The sequence below is a fragment of the Cherax quadricarinatus genome, chromosome 18, assembly GCF_038502225.1.
Source record: "Cherax quadricarinatus isolate ZL_2023a chromosome 18, ASM3850222v1, whole genome shotgun sequence".
Taxonomy (NCBI): domain Eukaryota; kingdom Metazoa; phylum Arthropoda; class Malacostraca; order Decapoda; family Parastacidae; genus Cherax; species Cherax quadricarinatus.
This window is the reverse complement of record NC_091309.1, coordinates 2,643,346-2,671,006: the sequence shown is the minus strand read 5'-3', so window position 1 is coordinate 2,671,006 and position 27,661 is coordinate 2,643,346. Positions and strand designations below refer to the sequence as shown.

The window sequence follows — 27,661 nt, the reverse complement described above, 5'->3', positions numbered from 1 at the left end:
ATTTTTGAGTTTCTTCTACTAATTTCTGCTTTCATTGGAGCTAATTAGTTTACATTTAAGAAAATTTAAATCAACCATGAAGTATAATTTTTAAAGCACTGAATCCCATAAACAATAGAATTTATTGCATTTTGTGGCATATAAGATGTACTGGCATTTAGGATGCACCCTCAATTTAGCATGAAATATATCCCTTGTTTATTATTTTTTTTAATTGTTCTCTTTGATAAATGGAATTATTCGTAGACCTCAAGCTTGAGCCCAAACCTGACCTTCACTGTGTAGGACGCAGGGTGATTTTGAGGGTCAGATTCTGAAAAAAAAAAAAGGTGTCTTTTATACCGCAGAATGCAGTAATTTAAATTGCAGAGCATTATCTTTTATTTCAAGAATTAATACATTTTTACCAAGGTTTCTGATACAGTTTTGCCAAGATTTTTAAAATGAGATACTTAAAACTTATTGAAACACAGTGTACTTTAAATGTAAAAAATACAGCAATGCATAATAACTTAAAGGCTTTGAGGAATTACAAATCCAGCTGCCTTCGTGATTTTGAAATTAGTTTTTTTTTTTTTCTAATTTTCTGTACAGAATGTGTTGATGTGCCATATCTTGAGGTAATTAGATTGAGAATTGAAGTTGCCTTGGAAACGAAGCATTTTGATTAAAAATATGGCCAATGCTGCTATCAAAACCATCTTCAGTGGACATCAAATTTAATATTGGACATTACATTCTAATGTAAGTAAATCGAGATTGGTAGAAGAAACTCATAAAAAGAAACTTCAGACATTGGATCTTTTTATTCCATAATAATTTGATTAAAATACGATTATTTTTAAGCATTTAATCACATTCTTGCTAAGACTGAAGACGTTTTTCTTTCTATAAACCTTCCCTAACTTTGACTTATCTCCTTTATTTTTAAACTTTGAATATGCAGTATGCCACGCTCAAGAACTTAACCATTAATAATCAAGTATAATATAAACTTAGATTGGACGACTGTTGTTAGAACTCTCTCTTCACTTTTTTATGTAGTGCATAAAGTATAACAAATTAAAGCACTGTAAACCATTACAGTACTACATTATCTTTGTTAAAGTGTCATAAAGTGTAATTTATAAATTATGAGAAAGGTGTTGATTCAGTTGTTGTAACTCACTTAGATCACAGGTTGTAAAGGCAAGTGTTGGTAAAATTAAGTTATTTTTATGAACTTCATTAAATTTACCTGTAGATTAATATTATTATTATTATTATAATCAAAACTAAGCACTTAACCCACAAGGGTTGTAGATTAATACCCTCTGAAGGATGGGTCGCTGGCAGTGTTGCAGTTATGATGGTTATCTGAACCATGATATCTTAACACTTGTGGCAAGGCAACTACTGAATGAGTGAGGGTAAATGTGTTTCTTGTTTGGGTGACTCTACTGTGGTGAGGAAGAGTGGAGGTGGTGAGGAACCACAAGATACAGTAGTACAAATTTTACATAATAGCTGGAAGGGCATATCACTCTCAGAAGTTATATACGTATATTAAACTTTCCTTTTGAATCTTTGCTTTTGTATCTGCTATAATTATCTGTTTCACTGAGTGTTTTAGCAGCTTTAATTTTAACTGTAATTTAGCCCTTCCTAACCCCCCCCCCCCCCACCTTTCAATAAAATCCTCTCCTACAATCTCTTGCATATGTTTACAGAAGTGATTTATTTATCTAAGAAATTGTGAATTTAAAATATATTTTTGCTATGTCTAGTTTTGATAGAGAATCTCTTTGTCAACATATCTTATAAGAAATATGTAAAATATTTATATTGATACATTAAAGTATAAAGTATAAAGTGGAATAAGAATCTTTCCTCCGTAAGCCATGCGTGTTGTAAATGTCAACTAAAATGCCGGGAACAATGGGCTAGTAACCCCTTTTCCTGTAAAGATTACTAAAAAGAATAAGAAGAAGAAAATTGTCAAAGTGGGAAGTCTGAATGTGCGTGGATGTTGTGCAGATGATAAGAAAGAGATGATTGTGGATGTTATGAATGAGAAGAAGCTGGATGTCCTGGCTTTAAGTGAAACAAAGCTAAAGGGGGTGGGAGAGTTTCAGCGGAGAGGAATAAATGGGATTAGGTCAGGGGTTTCAAATAGAGTTAGAGCTAAAGAAGGAGTAGCAATAATACACAAATAACCTGCACATAAAAGAGAGAAGCTTACGACGACGTTTCGGTCCGACTTGGACCATTGACAAAGTCACACCGAAACGTCGTCGTAAGCTTCTCTCTTTTATGTGCGGGTTATTTGTGTATCGTTCCAGTCACGGTATTGTGCCTTTTTGTTATTTATGAGTAGCAATAATGTTGAAGGATAAGCTATGGCAGGAAAAGAGGGACTATAAATGTATTAATTCAAGGATTATGTGGAGTAAAATAAAGATTGGATGTGAAAAGTGGGTTATAATAAGCGTGTATGCACCTGGAGAAGAGAGAAGTGTAGAGGAGAGAGAGAGATTTTGGGAAATGTTGAGTGAATGCGTGGGGAGTTTTGAATCAAGTGTGAGAGTAATGGTGGTTGGGGATTTCAATGCTAAAGTGGGTAAAAATGTTATGGAGGGAGTAGTAGGTAAATTTGGGGTGCCAGGGGTAAATGTAAATGGGGAGCCTTTAATTGAGCTATGTGTAGAAAGAGATTTGGTAAAAAGTAATACATATTTTATGAAAAAGAGGATAAATAAATATACAAGGTATGATGTAGCACATAATGAAAGTAGTTTATTAGATTATGTATTGGTGGATAAAAGGTTGATGGGTAGACTCCAGGATGTACATGTTTATAGAGGGGCAACTGATATATCGGATCATTATTTAGTTGTAGCTACCGTTAGAGTAAGAGGTAGATGGGAAAAGAGGAAGGTGGCAACAACAAGCAAGAGGGAGGTGAAAGTGTATAAACTGAGGGAGGAGGAAGTTCGGGTGAGATATAAGCGACTATTGGCAGAAAGGTGGGCTAGTGCAAAGATGAGTAGTGGGGGGGTTGAAGAGGGTTGGAATAGTTTTAAAAATGCAGTATTAGAATGTGGGGCAGAAGTTTGTGGTTATAGGAGGGTGGGGGCAGGAGGAAAGAGGAGTGATTGGTGGAATGATGAAGTAAAGGGTGTGATAAAAGAGAAAAAGGTAGCTTATGAGAGGTTTTTACAAAGCAGAAGTGTTATAAGAAGAGCAGAGTATATGGAGAGTGAAAGAAAGGTAAAGAGAGTGGTGAGAGAGTGCAAAAGGAGAGCAGATGATAGAGTGGGAGAGGCACTGTCAAGAAATTTTAATGAAAATAAGAAAAAATTTTGGAGCGAGTTAAACAAGTTAAGAAAGCCTAGGGAAAGTATGGATTTGTCAGTTAAAAACAGAGTAGGGGAGTTAGTAGATGGGGACATGGAGGTATTAGGTAGATGGCGAGAATATTTTGAGGAACTTTTAAATGTTAAGGAAGAAACAGAGGCAGTAATTTCATGCACTGGTCAGGGAGGTATACCATCTTTTAGGAGTGAAGAAGAGCAGAATGTAAGTGTGGGGGAGGTATGTGAGGCATTACATAAAATGAAAGGGGGTAAAGCAGCTGGAACTGATGGGATCATGACAGAAATGTTAAAAGCAGGGGGGGATATAGTGTTGGAGTGGTTGGTACTTTTGTTTAATAAATGTATGAAAGAGGGGAAGGTACCTAGGGATTGGCGGAGAGCATGTATAGTCCTTTTATATAAAGGGAAAGGGGACAAAAGAGACTGTAAAAATTATAGAGGAATAAGTTTACTGAATATACCAGGAAAAGTGTACGGTAGGGTTATAATTGAAAGAATTAGAGGTAAGACAGAATGTAGGATTGCGGATGAGCAAGGAGGTTTCAGAGTGGGTAGAGGATGTGTAGATCAAGTGTTTACATTGAAGCATATATGTGAACAGTATTTAAAGGTAGGGAAGTTTTTATTGCATTTATGGATTTAGAAAAGGCATATGATAGAGTGGATAGAGGAGCAATGCGGCAGATGTTGCAAGTATATGGAATAGGTGGTAAGTTATTAAATACTGTAAAGAGTTTTTATGAGGATAGTGAGGCTCAGGTTAGGGTGTGTAGAAGAGAGGGAGACTACTTCCAGGTAAAAGTAGGTCTTAGACAGGGATGTGTAATGTCACCATGGTTGTTTAATATATTTATAGATGGGTTTGTAAAGGAAGTAAATGCTAGGGTGTTCGGGAGAGGGGTGGGATTAAATTTTGGGGAATCAAATTCAAAATGGGAATTGACACAGTTACTTTTTGCTGATACTGTGCTTATGGGAGATTCTAAAGAAAAATTGCAAAGGTTAGTGGATGAGTTTGGGAATGTGTGTAAAGGTAGAAAGTTGAAAGTGAACATAGAAAAGAGTAAGGTGATGAGGGTGTCAAATGATTTAGATAAAGAAAAATTGGATATCAAATTGGGGAGGAGGAGTATGGAAGAAGTGAATGTTTTCAGATACTTGGGAGTTGACGTGTCGGCGGATGTATTTATGAAGGATGAGGTTAATCATAGAATTGATGAGGGAAAAAAGGTGAGTGGTGCGTTGAGGTATATGTGGAGTCAAAAAACGTTATCTATGGAGGCAAAGAAGGGAATGTATGAAAGTATAGTAGTACCAACACTCTTATATGGGTGTGAAGCTTGGGTGGTAAATGCAGCAGCGAGGAGACGGTTGGAAGCAGTGGAGATGTCCTGTTTAAGGGCAATGTGTGGTGTAAATATTATGCAGAAAATTTGGAGTGTGGAAATTAGGAAAAGGTGTGGAGTTAATAAAAGTATTAGTCAGAGGGCAGAAGAGGGGTTGTTGAGGTGGTTTGGTCATTTAGAGAGAATGGATCAAAGTAGAATGACATGGAAAGCATATAAATCTATAGGGGAAGGAAGGCGGGGTAGGGGTCGTCCTCGAAAAGGTTGGAGAGAGGGGGTAAAGGAGGTTTTGTGGGCAAGGGGCTTGGACTTCCAGCAAGCGTACGTGAGCGTGTTAGATAGGAGTGAATGGAGACGAATGGTACTTGGGACCTGACGATCTGTTGGAGTGTGAGCAGGGTAATATTTAGTGAAGGGATTCAGGGAAACCGGTTATTTTCATAGTCGGACTTGAGTCCTGGAAATGGGAAGTACAATGCCTGCACTTTAAAGGAGGGGTTTTGGGATATTGGCAGTTTGGAGGGATATGTTGTGTATCTTTATATGTGTATGCTTCTAAACTGTTGTACTCTGAGCACCTCTGCAAAAACAGTGATAATATGCGAGTGTGGTGAAAGTGTTGAATGATGATGAAAGTATTTTCTTTTTGGGGATTTTCTTTCTTTTTTGGGTCACCCTGCCTCGGTGGGAGACGGCCGACTTGTTGAAAAAAAAAAATTAAAGTATTTTCTGAATTTGAATTGATATTACAACCTTGACAAATAATGTCTCATTGGTAATCTTTGAACAAAGCTTTGAAGTTGTATTGGTCTTTTCTTTGGGCTCAGCCTTTGCAACTCCATTTTTAAATCATGAGACTATCAGGCTTAACAAGTGTCCTTTAAGGTTCAATTATATTTTTATACATTATGTAAATGATAAATTTCATTTATTTTATCAGGGCTGTCATGTCAAAAGATTTTTAAGACTTTAAATAGCATAAAAAATGAAGTTACTCTGAAAGTACAAAAAAAAAAAACTTATACAATACATTTTTGAATTTGTTAATTACAGAAAACATTAAGAAAGTTCAGTGGTACATATACATGTGTCTAACATTAAGAAAGTTTTTGTAGATAATATTAGAAAAAGATGGTTATGTTTAACAGTAGTGTGTACCGTGTATCATTCACAGTGTGTACCGTGTATCATTCACAGTAGTGTGTACCGTGTATCATTCACAGTAGTGTGTACCGTGTATCATTCACAGTAGTGTGTACCGTGTATCATTCACAGTGTGTACCGTGTATCATTCACAGTAGTGTGTACCGTGTATCATTCACAGTAGTGTGTACCGTGTATCATTCACAGTAGTGTGTACCGTGTATCATTCACAGTGTGTACCGTGTATCATTCACAGTAGTGTGTACTGTGTATCATTCACAGTAGTGTGTACTGTGTATCATTCACAGTAGTGTGTACCATGTATCATTCACAGTAGTGTGTACTGTGTATCATTCACAGTAGTGTGTACCGTGTATCATTCACAGTAGTGTGTACCGTGTATCATTCACAGTAGTGTGTACCATGTATCATTCACAGTAGTGTGTACTGTGTATCATTCACAGTAGTGTGTACTGTGTATCATTCACAGTAGTGTGTACTGTGTATCATTCACAGTAGTGTGTACCGTGTATCATTCACAGTAGTGTGTACCGTGTATCATTCACAGTAGTGTGTACCGTGTATCATTCACAGTAGTGTGTACCGTGTATCATTCACAGTAGTGTGTACCGTGTATCATTCACAGTAGTGTGTACCGTGTATCATTCACAGTAGTGTGTACTGTGTATCATTCACAGTAGTGTGTACCGTGTATCATTCACAGTAGTGTGTACCGTGTATCATTCACAGTAGTGTGTACCATGTATCATTCACAGTAGTGTGTACCATGTATCATTCACAGTAGTTTGTACCGTGTATCATTCACAGTAGTGTGTACCGTGTATCATTCACAGTAGTGTGTACCGTGTATCATTCACAGTAGTGTGTACCATGTATCATTCACAGTGTGTACCGTGTATCATTCACAGTAGTGTGTACTGTGTATCATTCACAGTAGTGTGTACCGTGTATCATTCACAGTAGTGTGTACCATGTATCATTCACAGTGTGTACCGTGTATAATTCACAGTAGTGTGTACCATGTATCATTCACAGTGTGTACCGTGTATCATTCACAGTAGTGTGTACCATGTATCATTCACAGTGTGTACCGTGTATCATTCACAGTAGTGTGTACCATGTATCATTCACAGTGTGTACCGTGTATCATTCACAGTAGTGTGTACCGTGTATCATTCACAGTAGTGTGTACCGTGTATCATTCACAGTAGTGTGTACCGTGTATCATTCACAGTAGTGTGTACCGTGTATCATTCACAGTAGTGTGTACCGTGTATCATTCACAGTAGTGTGTACTGTGTATCATTCACAGTAGTGTGTACCGTGTATCATTCACAGTGTGTACCGTGTATCATTCACAGTAGTGTGTACCGTGTATCATTCACAGTAGTGTGTACCGTGTATCATTCACAGCAGTGTGTACCGTGTATCATTCACAGTAGTGTGTACCGTGTATCATTCACAGTAGTGTGTACCGTGTATCATTCACAGTAGTGTGTACCGTGTATCATTCACAGTAGTGTGTACCGTGTATCATTCACAGTAGTGTGTACCGTGTATCATTCACAGTAGTGTGTACCGTGTATCATTCACAGTAGTGTGTACCGTGTATCATTCACAGTAGTGTGTACCGTGTATCATTCACAGTAGTGTGTACCATGTATCATTCAGTGTGTACTGTGTATCATTCACAGTAGTGTGTACCGTGTATCATTCACAGTAGTGTGTACCGTGTATCATTCACAGTAGTGTGTACCGTGTATCATTCACAGTAGTGTGTACCATGTATCATTCACAGTGTGTACCATGTATCATTCACAGTAATGTGTACTGTGTACCATTCACAGTAGTGTGTATCATGTATCATTCACAGTAGTGTGTACCATGTATCATTCACAGTAGTGTGTACTGTGTATCATTCACAGTAGTGTGTACTGTGTATCATTCACAGTAGTGTGTATGTTATTGCTGTTCTTACTGATGAACAGCGGTTTAGTGCCAATGTAGGTAGCGTAGGTAGCAATGATACGGCCGTGGACTAGTTTGGCTTTAATTGGGTAGGAGTGAGTACACAACGGGCAGTGTGAGGGAGTGACCGCAAGCCAGTCCGTGGAGGGGGAGCACTTGTGTCTGTGAAGTCGGTCGGCCTAGGAGTGAGAGCCGGTGGGCTCAGCCTCCCACTGAAGTGGGTGAGCCTACAGAGGGCAGCACCTAAAATGCCGCGAAATATGAACTAGTCAGAGCAGACGGCTAGGCTGTGTGTTCTGACAGTACAGGCTGTCTACATTTGCTCGGCCACGCACCTCGCATCGTCCCGACGCGACAATACTGGTGGGCCCGTAGGTATAAAGGAATTACGTACACTAGCTACCCCAGAGAGGGACTGGCTTTCGCTCACTAGTAAATAAAAAATGGACATAAAAATGCAACAGGCAAAAAAAAAAACTCTCCCATCCAGGGGAAGAGAAAACTGGTTTGCCCGCGCTGTTTCATCGAGGAGAGAGTCCGGAGACGTCAGCACTGGAACTAAAATCTTCTATATACAGGTTGTCCGCAGGGCTGAGCATCAGTTGACCACTCGTCTACGAACGTTGTTGCACCCTCACATCTGCAAACAATGACTGACAGTAGCATTTCCTAAGGTGTGACATGTGACTCAGAGGGCAGCACTGCCCTGACCGTAATACAGGCTTTTTTTTTTTCTTTTTGTTATAAAAACACTGGGTGCACATACCTACAACAATACTATATCCATGGAATTCATTACACTCTGGATACCCTTCTAAAAGTATTTACATAATTACATGATATTGTCCACCCTGACTCCATTATCGACTAGCTATACAATGTGTGTGCATTTATACCCATTTCTGCAAGCAAACAATTAGCATAACTAGCGTAGGAGTCAGACAAGTCAGTAGGTACGTCAATGTCACAGAAATGTACTGTTGTCCTGGGTCGCAGGCCATAAGTATGGAGCCTTACTGGGCCGTCTTCCGTACCAGTAGTAGTGGGAGAAGGGATAGACGGGTTGTCCCTAGCATTAGTCTGATCGTGGCGTTGCAACGCATGCGCCTCCAGCTCTGCTTCGGCCTGCATATGGTCCACATACTTCATGTGATCAAGGTGGGCTTCCTTGATAGTTCCCGTAGCAATCTCCCTCACCTCGAACTTATTGCCACGGAGCTGTCGTAGGACACGGTAAGGACCCACAAACTTTGGGACAAGTTTGTGCATACCTGGGGTCTGCACTGGGTTGAGCAACATAACTTTGCAACCTGGTTCCACTTTGCTTTCCTTGGCGCGGGCATTGCGCTCAGACGTGAACCTATCAGTAGCTTTCATAAGGGTCTCTCGTACCCGCTGGAAGACAAGCTGCATTGTCCTCATCTTTACTACACTGGGGTTTTCAGTATCGTAAGTAGGTCTAGGTGGAGCAAACAGAATTTCATATGGTAAGCGCTTGTCATAGCCATACAAAGCAAAATGAGGTGTCTCACCGATCGAGCTGTTGAGGGAGGAATTTAATGTACACTGAACATCTGGGATAGCCTCATCCCATGTAGTACAACTTGGGTTAACAGTTACTCTGAGCACCTCCAGGACTTTGCGATTTGTGCGTTCAGCAAGACCATTACTCGCAGGGTGGTGTGGAGCTACTGGCGCTTGATGAATGTTGAATCTGGAGCAAAGATCCTGCATTATGCCATTTATAAACTCAGACCCATTGTCTGACAGAAGGACACGTGGGCAAGTATGACGAAGAACAACATGCTCACGGAAAGCACTAGCGACCGTTTTGGCGGTTTTATCAGGAATGGGTACTAATTCACTGTACCGTGTCAAGTTATCTACCATTACAAGTAGGTGCTTATTTCCCTTCTCCGAGGTCGAGAAGTTCGTCAACAGGTCGACAAAAGTTCTCTCCCAGGGCTCCTTTGTAATGGGATACTTTAGAATGGGGTTAGGACCTGTAATGGTACCCTTGTGCTGTAGGCAAACAACACACTGGTGTACATGCTTGGCAATGTCCGCTGCCATCTTAGGCCAGAAATATTTCATTCGTGCCTGTTTGATACTGCGGTCCTTCCCGGGGTGCGCTACACCTGGGACATTGTGGATCAACCTAAGAGTAGCTGGTATCATGGACTCTGGTATCACCAGTTGGTATATGGTTCTGCCGGGGTCCACCAGCTGTGCAACACGGCACAGTACTCCTTGGTTGACCACCAAATCCTTCAGTGGAACGGGAGACTTGACCTGTAAGTCAACGTCCTCCTTGGTCAGGAAACGAAGGACTGGAGACCACACAGGGTCCTGTCGTTGGGCTCTCTCGAGATCCTCAACAGAGAACGAATTGCCGACACTCACGAATGCTATATGCCTCGACAGGGCATCAGCTACAACATTTTGCTTACCTGGGACATAGCAAATTTCAGGGTTGTAGTCATTGAACGTGAGCGACCACCGAGCATGCTTTCCCGAGAGGTTCTTATTCGCAAAAAGGGCCAATAAGGGTAAATGATCTGTATAAATCTTGATAGGATAATGATAGATGATATCCCAAAAATGACTCAGGGCCCATACAATGGCTAAAGCTTCTAGCTCTGTCACTGAATAATTGACTTCCGCTTTAGTAAGGACACGGCCAGCATAGGCAATAGGCTGTTGCTTACCATTAGATTCCTGTGACAAGACTGCACCGATGCCAACTTTGCTGGCATCAGTCGTCAAGGTAAATGCCTTGGTGAAATCAGGGAATCTAAGGGTTGGGGCTGATGTTAACTTGTTCTTAAGAATGACAAAAGCTCGTTCCTGATCACACGTCCACTCAAAAGGGGCATCCTTCTTGAGTAAGAGTGTCAGGGGTGCAGCAATGGTGGAGAAACCTGCGATAAAGGTGCGGTAGAAACCCGCCAGGCCTATGAAGGACCGGACTGCATCCGCCATCATGGGTCTGGGGAATTTCTGCACGGCCGAGATTTTAGACTCGTCCGTCTTTATGCCATTCTGAGTCACTACGTGACCCAGAAATTTTATTTCCTTCCAGAGGAAATGACATTTGGAGAGCTTTACCTTAAGATTTGCCTGAGCTAGCCTGTCCAATACCCTGTCAAGTTTCTCAAGATGTGACGGGACATCTTGCGACATGACTATGAGATCATCCAGGTAGACCATGAGCGTGCCACCTAGGAGGGTACGAAAAATTGTCGTCATCAAACGACTAAACGTGATTGGGCTTCCGCGTAAGCCGAAGGGCATCCTCCTGAACTGGTAATGACCAGTTGGAGTAGAGAAAGCTGTCAACTCTCTGCTTTCATCATCGAGGGGGATCTGCCAGAACCCTTGAAGAAGATCAAGAGTTGAAAAGACCTTATTATCGCCGATGTTCTGCAACAGGTCGTTCAGAACTGGCAATGGAAAGCGGTCTGGGATGGTACATGCATTCAGTTTCCTGTAATCGATAACAGGGCGCCAGGTTCCGTCCTTCTTGGGGACCAGAATAAGGGGAGCATTCCATGGGGAAGTGGACTCCTCAATAACTCCATCACGGAGCATCCGTGTAATGAGTTCTTCGGCAAAGACTCTTTGCGCATGTGGCAGGCAATACGCAGGTACGTAAATGGGTTTAGTACCTTTGTCAAGTGGAATACGGTGAGAGATCAGTGGGGTCAAACCCATTGACTCACCATCTAGTGCGACTGCAGAACATGCACGATTGAGAACCTGAAGAAGTTTTGGGACCTCTTCAGGATAGTCTGTCAAAGCTAGATCATCTTCCTGCATTGGCCGGGTGTTGGAAGAGTCAGCAGCAGACTCGCCTGGGAGAACTGCACTCACAAGGAAGTCAGCTGGGGCTTCACCCTCCACTCTCACCGGGAGAGGGAATCTGACAAGGTTGACAAGTGAGGTATTCTTCCGCAGGGGAAATTCTCGACTGTGCATGTTGACAACAAGGACTTGCAACTTACCATGTTGCACTGTGTGCAAGGATGGTTCAAGGGAGAGGCCCTTGACTCGGCACGTGTCGTTGTCAACTAGCACATGGTCTCCTTCAAAAGCTCTGTTCACGTACACCGTAACAGGAGTTAGCTGACAAAGTGACGTCATACTTTGTACAAGCAGTAACTCTGCTCGCTGATGCCATGACACGAGTCAGACAGTTGCCTTCCGACAGGGATACTGCGGCTTGACAACTGCTGGTCTCTACAACAGCGTCAGAGTTAGAGTGAAAGTTAGACTGGGCGTCCCCAGACTGGGTTTCACTGGTAACTAAGCGCTGATGGCCAGGAGGTGATGGGCAACGAGCTCTACTACGAGGACGATCAGGACAAGAGACTGACCCCGGGGAGAATGTGCTATGGAAACCACCGGTTTCCAACGATTCTATGCACTGTGCATACTCTGAGACAGAGTAGCACGTAGTGGATCCTAAGCGCACGCCCCAGAAGGGCACATCCACTCTGTTGAATTCTGCTTTCCACTCAGCTGGATCTAAGCGGATCCTAAGGTCTGCCATGGTTTTGAACCCTATGAGCAGGTCACCATGGAAAACAATACCATCTACGACTAAGAATTTTGCGGACAGCTTGTGACCCTGGACCGCAAATTCTAACGTTGTACGACCACGAACCGTCAGCGGATTACCTGAGACTCCTCTCAAGGTCTGAATGGCAGACGGCTCTGTCAACATGGCCACGTGAAGACCAATGTCTCGGAAAAAAGTGGAGCGGACAATGTTAACCACCGAACCTGTATCTAGGAAAAGCTGGACAGGCTTATGGGGGACAGTGGACTCGATGAGCGGTCCACACGGGTTGTCATACCGAACATGAAGGCATGACAGGCCGACGAAATCCCCGGAGTCACAGCTGCTCAAGGTTCGACGCTTGTTGACGAGGCTCGACCTGGAAGGTATGGTACGAGTCTCGGCAACAACGTCAAGACACTGTTTCCTCACTGTTGGCAAGCGTATCACTGCCCAGGGCGGCGAATGCATTGCGGACGGGGACGGAATACAGCGACTCCGACAGGGTTACTATGTCTTTCGCTGGTTTTGCGGACGCGCCTCTTCCCCCGAACTAGTGGAAGGGCTTCTACGAGCACGTGCATTGCGCGACGACTGTTTGCTCCACTCAGCTGACAGCATACTTCGCAGCTTGCGACACTCATGGGAGGTATGACTGGAAGTATTGTGGTACATACAGACTCCCTCGCGAGACTGAGCATGGGGACGGTTATGGTTACTTTGATACTGAGCGTGGGGACGGTTATGGTTACTTTGATACTGAGCGTGGGGACGGTTATGGTTACTTTGATACTGAGCGTGGGGACGGTTATGGTTACTTTGCGGGGACTTAGGTTTGTAACACTCCGATCGGTAGTGCCCTCGTTTGCCACAGTTGAAACAAGTCACTACACGCTTAGTGGGTGAGGTTGGGGGTGGTGTCTGCTGGCGACATTTCGCCCTGGTCCAGGAAGTCGATGACTGCCTTTTTCTATGAGACTGACTGTTGTTACTGTGGTCAATATTTTTACTTAGGCACATGTTAGTGGGACTGGGGTTAGAAACTTTGTGGGCTGGCTGTCTGACAGCAGCGGCAAAAGTGACTTCCGGCTGCGACCGCGGGGCCACTGTGGACGGCGCCGGAAGGATGGGTATAGGATCATCCGCAAAGCGACAAACCTTGCCTTGCTCGGCAGGCGGCTTGATCGCGTCAATGGCATCATATGCACCCAGGACGTCGTGCTGAGGGCCGAGTCCTAGTGCATCAATGGCACCTCGGAGGTTAGGGGGGGCATCCCTCCGCATGATGCCTACAGCCAGCATGGGGATGATGTCTTCAGCTCTAATACAGTTGTCACCATTCACCCACTTAGTGGTGCTGATGGCATCAGTAAAGTCTTTGGCGGCTTGCTCAAACCGGCAAATGCAAGCCAGGGGGCTTTCGTGCCGGTATTGACATTCGGCCAAGACGCTGGTAACGATGTCAATGTAATGGCATTGGCGACTACGCCGAAAATAACGCCTAAATTCCTCCTTAAGTTTGCCCCAAGACTGAATCTTACAAACTCGATTGAGCCGCATAAAGGCACATATCATCCTGGGTGAGATCCACTGCTGCAACAGCAGCACGAATGTACTGTGTATCCGTGGGACTATCAAATAGAGCCTGAACAGTCGTCTCGACTGACTGCAGCCATGGCTCTATTTGACCAAATGTCGCGGGGGCTTCGATGCCCTGCCGCGTGTTCACGCTGGCTGAGGCACCATTGCTAGCATCAGCAGAATCTGGACTAATGGTACGGCCACTGCGTGTCTTAGTCATGACATCAATTGTTCAAATGCAAGTAGGTCACGAAGAGGGTAAACAGGTCAGAGCAAGAAATGGTATGCACTGGCTACAATTCAACACAGAGTCAGAGAGAACTCAGCACCACTGTACTAGGTAAACTGCTTAGTGATGGAAATAATTTGAGCAAAACAACAACAAAAAAAAAAAGAAATAGTGGTACACTCTGAAACACAAAATAAGAGATGTATGCAAGTGAATGAACTATAGGGAACTGCACAAAATGAAGCTAAGGGTGGTCAATAATTTCACCAGGAGTCTGGCAACAAAATTTATGAAAAGGAGTTGAACTGTAAACACTGGTAGCAAAAATTGCACAAAAAATTAAAATAAATCAGGTACTACACAACACTAAACTGTGCTGCAAGCAGAGTTTAAAAAGATTGCAGGTGCTGGCAGTTGCAAATTGGAATGCAAAGAAAAAGTAATTCACTTGCACAAAGGGAAGTTGGCACAGCAAAGATATCAGAGTTTGGAATAGTGCCAAAAATCACAGAAAAAAATACACTATCAAGAAATGCTATATTGCACACAAAATAAAATTAAAATAAAAATGCAAATTATTAAATTCAAGAATATGGCAAAGGTTAGCTGGTGTTAGCAGGGTGTACACTGGTGTTAGCAAGGTGTACACTGGTGTTAGCAAGGTGTACACTGGTGTTAGCAGGGTGTACACTGGTGTTAGCAAGGTGTACACTGGTGTTAGCAAGGTGTACACTGGTGTTAGCAGGGTGTACACTGGTGTTAGCAAGGTGTACACTGGTAAAAACAAAAATTTCACAAGTAATTTTGGCAATTAATAGTAAATAAGCAGGTTTCCAAAAATACACTCAATGACTTTGGTATACAAAATAGCAAAATGTAATGCACATAGGTGAATATTCACAGATAAAACATAGCATATGGTAGTAGGTTGGTAGACAGCAACCACCCAGGGAAGTACTACCGTCCTGCCAGATGACTGTGAAACAGAAAGCTGTAACTGTTTTGCATGATGGTAGGATTGCTGGTTTTCTTTTTTTGTCTCATAAACACGCTAGATAACAGGGATATCTTGCTACTCCTACTTACACTTTGGTCACACTTCACAGACATGCACATGCATATATATATATACATACATCTAGGTTTTCTCCTTATTCTAAATAGCTCTTGTTCTTTTTTATTTCTTCTATTGTCCATGGGGAAGTGGAAAAGAATCTTTCCTCCGTAAGCCATGCGTGTCGTATGAGGCGACTAAAATGCCGGGAGCAATGGGCTAGTAACCCCTTCTCCTGTATACATTTACTAAAAAAGAGAAGAAGAAAAACTTTATAAAACTGGGTTGTTTAAATGTGCGTGGATGTAGTGCGGATGACAAGAAACAGATGATTGCTGATGTTATGAATGAAAAGTTGGATGTCCTGGCTCTAAGCGAAACAAAGCTGAAGGGGGTAGGAGAGTTTCAGTGGGGGGAAATAAATGGGATTAAATCTGGAGTATCTGAGAGAGTTAGAGCAAAGGAAGGGGTAGCAGTAATGTTAAATGATCAGTTATGGAAGGAGAAAAGAGAATATGAATGTGTAAATTCGAGAATTATGTGGATTAAAGTAAAGGTTGGATGCGAGAAGTGGGTCATAATAAGCGTGTATGCACCTGGAGAAGAGAGGAATGCAGAGGAGAGAGAGAGATTTTGGGAGATGTTAAGTGAATGTATAGGAGCCTTTGAACCAAGTGAGAGAGTAATTGTGGTAGGGGACCTGAATGCTAAAGTAGGAGAAACTTTTAGAGAGGGTGTGGTAGGTAAGTTTGGGGTGCCAGGTGTAAATGATAATGGGAGCCCTTTGATTGAACTTTGTATAGAAAGGGGTTTAGTTATAGGTAATACATATTTTAAGAAAAAGAGGATAAATAAGTATACACGATATGATGTAGGGCGAAATGACAGTAGTTTGTTGGATTATGTATTAGTAGATAAAAGACTGTTGAGTAGACTTCAGGATGTACATGTTTATCGAGGGGCCACAGATATATCAGATCACTTTCTAGTTGTAGCTACACTGAGAGTAAAAGGTAGATGGGATACAAGGAGAATAGAAGCATCAGGGAAGAGAGAGGTGAAGGTTTATAAACTAAAAGAGGAGGCAGTTAGGGTAAGATATAAACAGCTATTGGAGGATAGATGGGCTAATGAGAGCATAGGCAATGGGGTCGAAGAGGAATGGGGTAGGTTTAAAAATGTAGTGTTAGAGTGTTCAGCAGAAGTTTGTGGTTACAGGAAAGTGGGTGCAGGAGGGAAGAGGAGCGATGGGTGGAATGATGATGTAAAGAGAGTAGTAAGGGAGAAAAAGTTAGCATATGAGAAGTTTTTACAAAGTAGAAGTGATGCAAGGAGGGAAGAGTATATGGAGAAAAAGAGAGAGGTTAAGAGAGTGGTGAAGCAATGTAAAAAGAGAGCAAATGAGAGAGTGGGTGAGCTGTTATCAACAAATTTTGTTGAAAATAAGAAAAAGTTTTGGAGTGAGATTAACAAGTTAAGGAAGCCTAGAGAACAAATGGATTTGTCAGTTAAAAATAGGAGAGGAGAGTTATTAAATGGAGAGTTAGAGGTATTGGGAAGATGGAGGGAATATTTTGAGGAATTGTTAAATGTTGATGAAGATAGGGAAGCTGTGATTTCGTGTATAGGGCAAGGAGGAATAACATCTTGTAGGAGTGAGGAAGAGCCAGTTGTGAGTGTGGGGGAAGTTCGTGAGGCAGTAGGTAAAATGAAAGGGGGTAAGGCAGCCGGGATTGATGGGATAAAGATAGAAATGTTAAAAGCAGGTGGGGATATAGTTTTGGAGTGGTTGGTGCAATTATTTAATAAATGTATGGAAGAGGGTAAGGTACCTAGGGATTGGCAGAGAGCATGCATAGTTCCTTTGTATAAAGGCAAAGGGGATAAAAGAGAGTGCAAAAATTATAGGGGGATAAGTCTGTTGAGTGTACCTGGTAAAGTGTATGGTAGAGTTATAATTGAAAGAATTAAGAGTAAGACGGAGAATAGGATAGCAGATGAACAAGGAGGCTTTAGGAAAGGTAGGGGGTGTGTGGACCAGGTGTTTACAGTGAAACATATAAGTGAACAGTATTTAGATAAGGCTAAAGAGGTCTTTGTGGCATTTATGGATTTGGAAAAGGCGTATGACAGGGTGGATAGGGGGGCAATGTGGCAGATGTTGCAAGTGTATGGTGTAGGAGGTAGGTTACTGAAAGCAGTGAAGAGTTTTTACGAGGATAGTGAGGCTCAAGTTAGAGTATGTAGAAAAGAGGGAAATTTTTTCCCAGTAAAAGTAGGCCTTAGACAAGGATGTGTGATGTCACCGTGGTTGTTTAATATATTTATAGATGGGGTTGTAAGAGAAGTAAATGCGAGGGTCTTGGCAAGAGGCGTGGAGTTAAAAGATAAAGAATCACACACAGGGTGGGAGTTGTCACAGCTGCTCTTTGCTGATGACACTGTGCTCTTGGGAGATTCTGAAGAGAAGCTGCAGAGATTGGTGGATGAATTTGGTAGGGTGTGCAAAAGAAGAAAATTAAAGGTGAATACAGGAAAGAGTAAGGTTATGAGGATAACAAAAAGATTAGGTGATGAAAGATTGAATATCAGATTGGAGGGAGAGAGTATGGAGGAGGTGAACGTATTCAGATATTTGGGAGTGGACGTGTCAGCGGATGGGTCTATGAAAGATGAGGTGAATCATAGAATTGATGAGGGAAAAAGAGTGAGTGGTGCACTTAGGAGTCTGTGGAGACAAAGAACTTTGTCCTTGGAGGCAAAGAGGGGAATGTATGAGAGTATAGTTTTACCAACGCTCTTATATGGGTGTGAAGCATGGGTGATGAATGTTGCAGCGAAGAGAAGGCTGGAGGCAGTGGAGATGTCATGTCTGAGGGCAATGTGTGGTGTGAATATAATGCAGAGAATTCGTAGTTTGGAAGTTAGGAGGAGGTGCGGGATTACCAAAACTGTTGTCCAGAGGGCTGAGGAAGGGTTGTTGAGGTGGTTCGGACATGTAGAGAGAATGGAGCGAAACAGAATAACTTCAAGAGTGTATCAGTCTGTAGTGGAAGGAAGGCGGGGTAGGGGTCGGCCTAGGAAGGGTTGGAGGGAGGGGGTAAAGGAGGTTTTGTGTGCGAGGGGCTTGGACTTCCAGCAGGCATGCGTGAGCGTGTTTGATAGGAGTGAATGGAGACAAATGGTTTTTAATACTTGACGTGCTGTTGGAGTGTGAGCAAAGTAACATTTATGAAGGGATTCAGGGAAACCGGCAGGCCGGACTTGAGTCCTGGAGATGGGAAGTACAGTGCCTGCACTCTGAAGGAGGGGTGTTAATGTTGCAGTTTAAAAACTGTAGTGTAAAGCACCCTTCTGGCAAGACAGTGATGGAGTGAATGATGGTGAAAGTTTTTCTTTTTCGGGCCACCCTGCCTTGGTGGGAATCGGCCAGTGTGATAATAAAAAAAATAATAATAAAAAAAATAATATGTAGAGCAAATAAATGGGGAAACAGGAGAAAAGTATAATGGGCTAGGCACAGATTGTATCACTGCAGGTAGAATAAACTAATACTTAAGTACTTGAAGATTACACTTATTAAAAGAAAGAAAAACTAACAAACAAAACAGTGCAGGGTTGTCAACAATCTGTGACTAACTTGCAGGTGCAACTAACAAAATTAACAGTACACAGGTATTACTTGCAACTGTATGTGAGAAGTAAATTGTATAAATGGTTAACACTGAACAATTTAAATCAAGAACTGAGGTGCAAGATGCAGAATAAAATACTGGAATTTAAAAATGTAGGAGTTCAAAATAAATGTACAAAATTTAAGAAGCTGTAGGTAAGTGGCAAAATGTACACTGATGACACTGAACAATTTACTGAAGTATGGCTTCAGTAACTATAACTGTATTGGTGCAGGACAGTTAAATAATGTCACAAAATATTAGGAAATGCTAGGTAAGTCACTGTTTACTTAACTTTGAGTGCAGGAGATGGATGAAGGTACTGGTGCTGCAGGTCCTGAAACTTTCAGTGATGCTCTAGTAACACTACACGCCTCGTAGCATTTGTATACTGCTATGGGGCTTCAATGTCGTAGGAAAAATTATCAGAATGGACTTGGGAAGAACCGGGGTTACTCTGTGGAGGTATAAGATATTAGAAGAACGTGGATACTCGGCGTGGACCACAGCTGTGCGTGGGTTGTTTACACTGGCAAGCGTGTCTGGGCGCGCTGACTGACTGCGGCTTCAGCACACGGAGAACAAAACATTTACTGCACTACTCGAACGTGCTAAAAACAAGCTTAAGTGAAACTTTGAACTGGGACGAGTAAGTTTTACTGTAACAAATCACTGGGGAAAACAGAACTGGTGATGAACTGGGAATGTAACAGCAAGGGAAAGAAAAAAAATTAAACTGGGCAACACAAAAAAAAAAAAAACTGCACTGGCTGGAGATACGTAGACGCTGAGTAGTTGTAGACACTATGATGAGTCACTAGCTACTGTAGACGCTGAACTGAGCTGGCTTAGGGGCTAAGCCAACTGGGTTCCCACGTGGTTAAGCCAGGTAGAACTTCTTGGAGGAAACTGGGAAGAACACCAACACACATGGACAGCGAGATGGACGTCGTTGCGTAGCAGAGGAGGCTGGTGTGTTTACACGCTGATTAGGGTATAAACCAACCCCAGAGCTGCCTCGTGGTCACGCGTGGAGCCACACGAAGCCAACACACTAAACAACCTCACCTCTACTTCTTGTAGCTGAGAAGGGTGTTGGGACGCTGTAGGAGGCAGGAGAATGGTGCTGGAGAGTGTTGAAGGGCTGTAGAGAGGGTGATGAGGTGAACACGTGACTGCTAAGGCTGGAGATGACGCCGTGACGCCTATGTCCAGATTTTGTGGGAAAAATCTAGGACGAAGATCTATCTCAGGTCCCGTCAAGCCGCTGGGAGTAACAGATAACTCTTTAGGCCAGCAGGTGCGTTGGATGACGACGGATGATGTTGAAAGGCGTCGACCGATGGTGTTGACCCCTCCACCCTGAAGAGGCTCACAATGCCGTTGACTCCGCTGTCACCACTGTTATTGCTGTTCTTACTGATGAACAGCGGTTTAGTGCCGATGAAGGTAGCGTAGGTAGCAATGATACGGCCGTGGACTAGTTTGGCTTTAACTGGGTAGGAGTGAGTACACAACGGGCAGTGTGAGGGAGTGACCACAAGCCAGTCCGTGGAGGGGGAGCACTTGTGTCTGTGAAGTCGGTCGGCCTAGGAGTGAGAGCCGGTGGGCTCAGCCTTCCACTGAAGTGGGTGAGCCTACAGAGGGCAGCACCTAAAATGCCGCGAAATATGAACTAGTCAGAGCAGACGGCTAGGCTGTGTGTTCTGACAGTACAGGCTGTCTACATGTATCGTGTATCATTCACAGTAGTGTGTACCATGTATGATTCACAGTAGTGTGTACTGTGTATCATTCACAGTAGTGTGTACTGTGTATCATTCACAGTAGTGTGTACCATGTATCATTCAGTAGTGTGTACTGTGTATCATTCACAGTAGTGTGTACCGTGTATCATTCACAGTAGTGTGTACTGTGTATCATTCACAGTAGTGTGTACCATGTATCATTCACAGTAGTGTGTACTGTGTATCATTCACAGTAGTGTGTATCGTGTATCATTCACAGTAGTGTGTACCATGTATCATTCAGTAGTGTGTACTGTGTATCATTCACAGTAGTGTGTATCGTGTATCATTCACAGTAGTGTGCACCGTGTATCATTCACAGTAGTGTGTACCATGTATCATTCACAGTAGTGTGTACCATGTATGATTCACAGTAGCGTGTACTGTGTATGATTCGCAGTAGTATGTATCGTGTATCATTCACAGTAGTGTGTACTGTGTATGATTCACAGTAGTGTGTACTGTGTATCATTCACAGTAGTGTGTACTGTGTATCATTCACAGTAGTGTGTACCGTGTATCATTCACAGTAGTGTGTATCGTGTATCATTCACAGTAGTGTGTACCGTGTATCATTCACAGTAGTGTGTACCATGTATCATTCACAGTAGTGTGTACCATGTATCATTCACAGTAGTGTGTACCGTGTATCATTCACAGTAGTGTGTACCGTGTATCATTCACAGTAGTGTGTACCGTGTATCATTCACAGTAGTGTGTACCGTGTATCATTCACAGTAGTGTGTACCGTGTATCATTCACAGTAGTGTGTACCGTGTATCATTCACAGTAGTGTGTACCGTGTATCATTCACAGTAGTGTGTACCGTGTATCATTCACAGTAGTGTGTACCGTGTATCATTCACAGTAGTGTGTACCGTGTATCATTCACAGTAGTGTGTACCATGTATCATTCACAGTAGTGTGTACCGTGTATCATTCACAGTACTACTGAAGTCAAACTGTTTTCACTTTGTACCAGATCTTTATAAATTCACTCCTATTAATTAAGACTGTAACTAATAATTTTTTTTTTTCACCTACTGGTTTTTATTTTGGTGTTGATATGGAGAAGAACATAGAGGTATTTTGGGAGCATACATGTACAGTGATATAGTAAATAATAATACTGGCAGTCAAGTACAGTACCTACAAGTAATAAAGTGTTTATTAGCCTTCTATATTAAGGACATGCTAGTGACAGTACAAGAAAGAAACTTAAAATTTTGCAACAAACTCAGAATTTCATGATTAAAGTTTGATGATGATTCAGTTTGTTCTGGACAATTATCTAGTCTGTTTACGATTGTAATGGCCCAGAGCAAGATAAATCATTCTCTAAGTTTTAATCTACAAATCTTAGGTTAGTTGTGAATTGTTCCAGCCATGGTATTGGGACTTATTCTTTCAAAATTGTTACAGTGTTTTAATATTATTTTTTTTACTGCAATCTTTTAACAAAAAAAAAAATACATGTACAGTGGACCCCCAACCAATGGCATTAAACCATTCCAGAGAGCTTGCTGTTGGTCGAAATTACTGTTGGTCCATTTAATTTTCCTCATAAGAAATAATGGAAATAGAATTAATCCATTCCTGACACCCCAAAGTCTGAAAAAAAAAAATTTTTTTACATGAAATATACATTTCCTTATGTGGGAAGGAATGGGACATGCAAAATAAACTTTAATTAAATGCCACTTACCTTTATTATGGAGTTGTTGATGAGTGATGTGCCAGCAGCAGGGGAAATTCAGAATTGTCTATTGCTTGGAAGGAGAATCCCCTTCCAGAAGGACTTCATTTCCATCGTAATTCTCACCCTTTTTAACACAGGCTTGGCACTAGAAGCTTTCTTGGGACCCATGGTGGCTTATTTAGTAGTTACAAGCACTAGAAATAGTGGAATTATCCAAAATATATGGGAGGCACACATGGAAACCAATCGCAACAGCTTGTAAACAATGGCAAACTGACTCTTGGAGTGGCTGGACCCGCTCAGGCCGCGCTCCGGAAACATCGACACGTTCTGGACAAACGTCGTTGGTTAAGTTTTTCGCCGTTGGTCAAGGCATTTTTTCTATGGCAGAAAGTGCCGTTAGACGAAATTGCCGTTACTTAATGCCGCTGTTAGTTGAGGGTCGACTGTACTTGTATTTCAGATTTTAAAAATAGTCTGGGAGCAAGAAATTTTTTTTTTTACCATATTGTTTATTATGAAATTGTTTGGATAATCAAGTATTGTAATGTATGAGAAGAAACTTGACATCAAGTAAGATGTGTTTTTATAAGCACTGTATACGACTTAAAGGACCATGAATGAGATTTTTTCCCAGAGACTGAGGAAAAGTATGGTTGGAGGAAAAAAGTTTTTATTTTCCTGGTTAATGGTTGATATGTAAGGATTGGCAGAGAGTGTATGCAGTTCCTTTAAAAAAAGAAATAAGTCTGTTAAACATACCAGGTCAAGTTTCTGGTAGAATTATTTTTGAAAGAGTTAGGTATAAGACCAAAAGGAGTTTATAATGTGGTATACAGATGAACAATGCTTAGATAAGGGCAAGGAATTCCTTATTGTGTTTATGGGGAAGGCATATGATGAGGTGGTTAGGGGATGATGTGGCAAATGGTGCAAATATTTGAAATAGGAAGTAGGTTACTAAAAGCAATAAAGAGTTTATGTGCAGAAAGTGAGAGGTCAGGTTAAGGTATGTCGGAGAGAAAGCGACTATTTTTCAGTAAACCTAGGCCTTAGACAGAAGGTGTGATCTCAACATGATGGTTCACTATAGTTATAGATGGCATTAGGGAGAGGTGTGAGATTAAAAGATAATGAGAGTGTTATGAAATAGGATTTATAACAACTGCTCTTTTCCATTGAAGAAGTTCTTTGGGAGATTCTTCAGAGAAATTGCAAAGATTGGTGAAGGAATTAGGAGTGTGTAAAATGTGGAAATTAAAAGTGAACATAGAAAAGAGCAAGGTGATGAGAATAACAGAATGAAATATTGGATATCAGATTGGAGGGAGGAAGTAAATGTATTTAGATATTTGGGATTGATGTGCCTGCAGATGGGTTAATGATGAGGTGAACCATAGAATAGACAAGGGTAGAAAAGTGGGGGAGGGGGGGTTGAGGCTTCTGTGGAAAGAAAGTTTATTTATGGAGTAAAGAAAAATGTGCCAGAGTATAGTGCTACCAATAATTTTATATGGATTTGAGACATGGACTTTAAAAGTTGCAATGTTTAGAGCACTTGAGGCAGTGGAAATATCATGTTTGAGAGTAAGGTGTGGTGAGAATATTATGCAGAGAATGAGGAGTGCAGAAATTAGAAGACTGTGTGGAGGTAGAGAAGAGGTTGTTGAGGTAGTTTTGGGCATTTAGAAAGGATGGAGCAGAATAGGATAACAGGGTGTATAAATCCAAGGTGGAAGGAAGAAGTAGGGGTCATCCCAAGAAGGGTTGAAGAGAGAGGGTGAAGAAAAGTCCTAAGTGCTAGGTGGTTGAGCAACCAGTAGGCTTGTGTCAGTGTGTTAGGTGTTTGGATGAGTGGAGACAAGTGGGTTTTAGGGGTTGGTATACCATTGAAGTGCAAGTAAGGTAACATGAAGGGATTCAGGGGGTCACTGACCCTGTGTCCTAGTCCCAGACCAGGCCTTCCAGTTGCTGGCCCAATTGATCAGGCTGTTGGTATCTGCTGCCCACAGACCAATGTGTGCACCACAGTCCAGCTAATCAGGAACCGACTTGAGGAACTTATTGAGTTCCCTCTTGAGGACACCTAGGGGTTAGTTGGTAATTCCCCTTATTCCTTAGCCACCAGGCCATGGGGCCTGGTGGCTAAAGCTCTCGCTTCATATGGCAAGGTCTGGGCTCGATTCCCAATGAGGATAGAAACATTAGGCGTGTTTCTTTACACCGGTTGTCTATGTTCTCCATCAGTAAAATGGGTACCTGGGAGTTAGTTGACTGGTGTGGGTTGCATCGTGGGACAAAACTGACCTAATTTTCCCGAAATGCTTTGCATAACAAGCTGCTTTCTATTCAGTAGTATGTCATTGATGTCAGCTATGTCTGTATACCATGTACTTGTAGAAATAAAGATATTATTATTATTATTATTATTATATAGTTTGATCTCTTTACATATATTGAGTTCTTTCTGAGTGTACATCATGCTCCTGTTTTTCATTGTAGGTATTTGCACTGTCTGCCAAGCATCATGCTTTCATAAAGAGTAGTTATATTTTTTAGTTTTCATAATCTTCTATATGAAGATAATGATGCGTATATCTTTCTTGCCTACATTCTAAGTAGTACAGTTCCAGGGACTTCAAGCACTTCCGATAATTTAGGTGCTTCACTTAGGTTTATAAGCTATGAAGGTTCCCTGTACATTCTCCAGTTCTAGAATTTCGTCTGCTTTGAAGGGGGCATAGTATTCACATGTAGCAATAGTATAGCCGAAAGAAGACAAGTAGTACCCAAAGAGTATCATGATTAGTTTAAAAACTCGTTTTGAAAGTTATAGTTATCCAACCTGTCATTTTCTTGGCATTATTATTCCCAAGTCTCTCACATTAAATGTCTACTCTGCTGTTGTGTACTTTGAGCTCTTTTTATTTTTACCATGAGTGGAATTTGTCCTCATTGAACATTATATTATTGTCAGTGGCCCACTGGAAGACTTGGTTTATATTTATGTCTTCAGTGGATTCCATTCTCATGCATATTCTTGTATCGTCTGCAAAGTATGGTATGGTGTTGTGGTTTATGCCCTTTTCTATGTCGGCTATGAGAATGAGAGGTGGGGGAGTATCATACCTTGAGGAACAGTTTTTTTTTTTTTATTGTCGCGGCTTCTACTTTCACTCTGTTTACCACTACTCTTAACATTCTGTTTGCTAGGAAGTTAAATACCCATCTGCTCAGCTTTCCTGTTATTCCCTTTGCATGCGTTTTGTGTACAATTATGCCTTGTCGCATTTGTTGAAGGCTTCTGCATTATGCTTGTCTTCTGGTGCATTCAAGACCATGTCTTATTGGTCCAGCAGTTGTGAAAGGTACAAGTGACCTGATCTGAATCCATGTTACCTTGGGTTGTGCAGTTGCTGATTCCAGGTGAGTGGCAGGTTTACTTCTTTAAATGCTTTCAAAGATTTTAATGTTTGATGTCAGGGGCAACACAGTAAGTGGGGCCCAAGACTGTACAATTGCCTACCAGCATACATAAGGGGGATTACGAATAGACCCCTGGCTGTCTTCAAGAAGGCACTGGACAGGCACCTAAAGTCAGTACCTGACCAACCGGGCTGTGGTTCGTATGTCAGCTTGCGTGCGGCCAGCAGTAACAGCCTGGCTGATCAGACTCTGATCCATCATGAGGCCAGGTCTCAGACCGGGCCATGGGGGCGTTGACCCCCGAAACCCTCTCCAGGTAAACTCCAGGGCCATTGGTCTTTTGTTGCTGCCACCTTTATGGAATGGGGCTTTAATTAAGGGTGTCTTTTTTAATGACTGTGGGATGATTTAAGTGTCCAGGCTTCTTCTCCATAGAATATTAAAGGCAAAGGATAGTGGTTTCATGTAATTCATGATGAATATGAAGTTCCACGAGTCTGGGCCTGGGGCCAGATGCAAGAGCATGGAATTGATCGCTTCTTCCGAGCTAAGTGAGGTTAACCAGATCTGAATCCTGCACAGTGCCTACACTCTGAAAGAAGACTGAGGATGTTGTTTGCTGGAGGATCATCTGAATTAGGATGTATGCACACTTCTGGCAAAACAGGTATTAAATGAATGATGAATGTGTATCCTTTTTGGGGGATAAGTCTAACTTGGTGAGAAACAGCCAGTGCAGTAAATTAAAACACACACACACAGAGTAGCTGTCTGTCACTCGACCCCTCCCCAACCACAATTAGGCGAGTACAACTAGGTGAGCGCGCACACACACACACACACACACACACACACACACACACACACACACACACACACACACACACACACACACACACACACACACACACACACACACAAGGTGGACAGAGACAGGATGTTATAGAGATGGGACACAGCAACAAGGGGGTCACAATTGGAAGTTGAAGACTCAGACGAGTCACAGGGATATTAGTATTTCTTCAGTCATAGAGTTGTCAGGAAGCGGAATAATCTGGAGTAGTGTAGTGGAGGCAGGATCCATACATAGCTTTAAGAAGAGGTATGATAAAGCTTATGAAGCAGGGAGAGTGGACTTAGTAGCGACCAGTGAAGAGGCAGGGCCGCACAGGAGCTGTGGCTCGACCCCTGCAATCACATATAGGTGAGTAAACACGCATGCACGAAAAACAGTTTTCATGTTATGTACTGTACAAATGTGTTTAATAACATTATAATGTTTTGATAAAATGTTTTGTTTCCCAATGTACAGAGTTACGGAGGTGGCGGGCAGGTAGCAGCAGTGTCGCCCATCACGACGCCCACGTCGACAGGTGGGCCGCATGGTGGGGGAACGGGCAGTGGGGGTGGTGGTGGAGGGTGTGGGGGAGGTGCTGGAGGATACTCTGCAGCATCACCGTCGTCACACTCCAGCTACGGTGAGCAACTCTCCCGCACCAACCTCTACATCCGAGGCCTCAGCGCCGACACCACCGACAAAGACCTCGTCGATATGTGCAAGAAGTGAGTATTGCTTCTGCCTTGGCGCTGCCATGTGCTACCCTGGCACTGTTCTAAGGTGTTCCGTGATACACTAACTCTTGTTTACCTGGAAACAAATGGTATAAACTACCGACACAATGGAAATATAAATACATAAGCAGTATAATATGATCCTTTATTGACAACGTTTCGCCCACGCAGTTGACTTGTGACTTGATAAAGCCCATTAAGTCCACTGTGTGGGCGAAACGTTGTTAATAAAGGATCACATTAT

General features: G+C 42.3%; 1 protein-coding gene across 7 annotated transcripts in view; it reads left to right on the top strand.

The window, feature by feature from the left end:
- Positions 1 to 27,661, top strand: part of shep (alan shepard) — a 442,703-nt gene that overhangs the window by 330,996 nt on the left and 84,046 nt on the right. For all 7 annotated transcript variants that reach the window (XM_070086066.1, XM_070086071.1, XM_070086068.1 and 4 more), the window contains one exon: positions 27,158 to 27,408. In XM_070086066.1, coding sequence (XP_069942167.1) covers positions 27,158 to 27,408 — 251 coding nt within the window. The remainder of the gene's footprint in view (positions 1 to 27,157; positions 27,409 to 27,661) is intronic.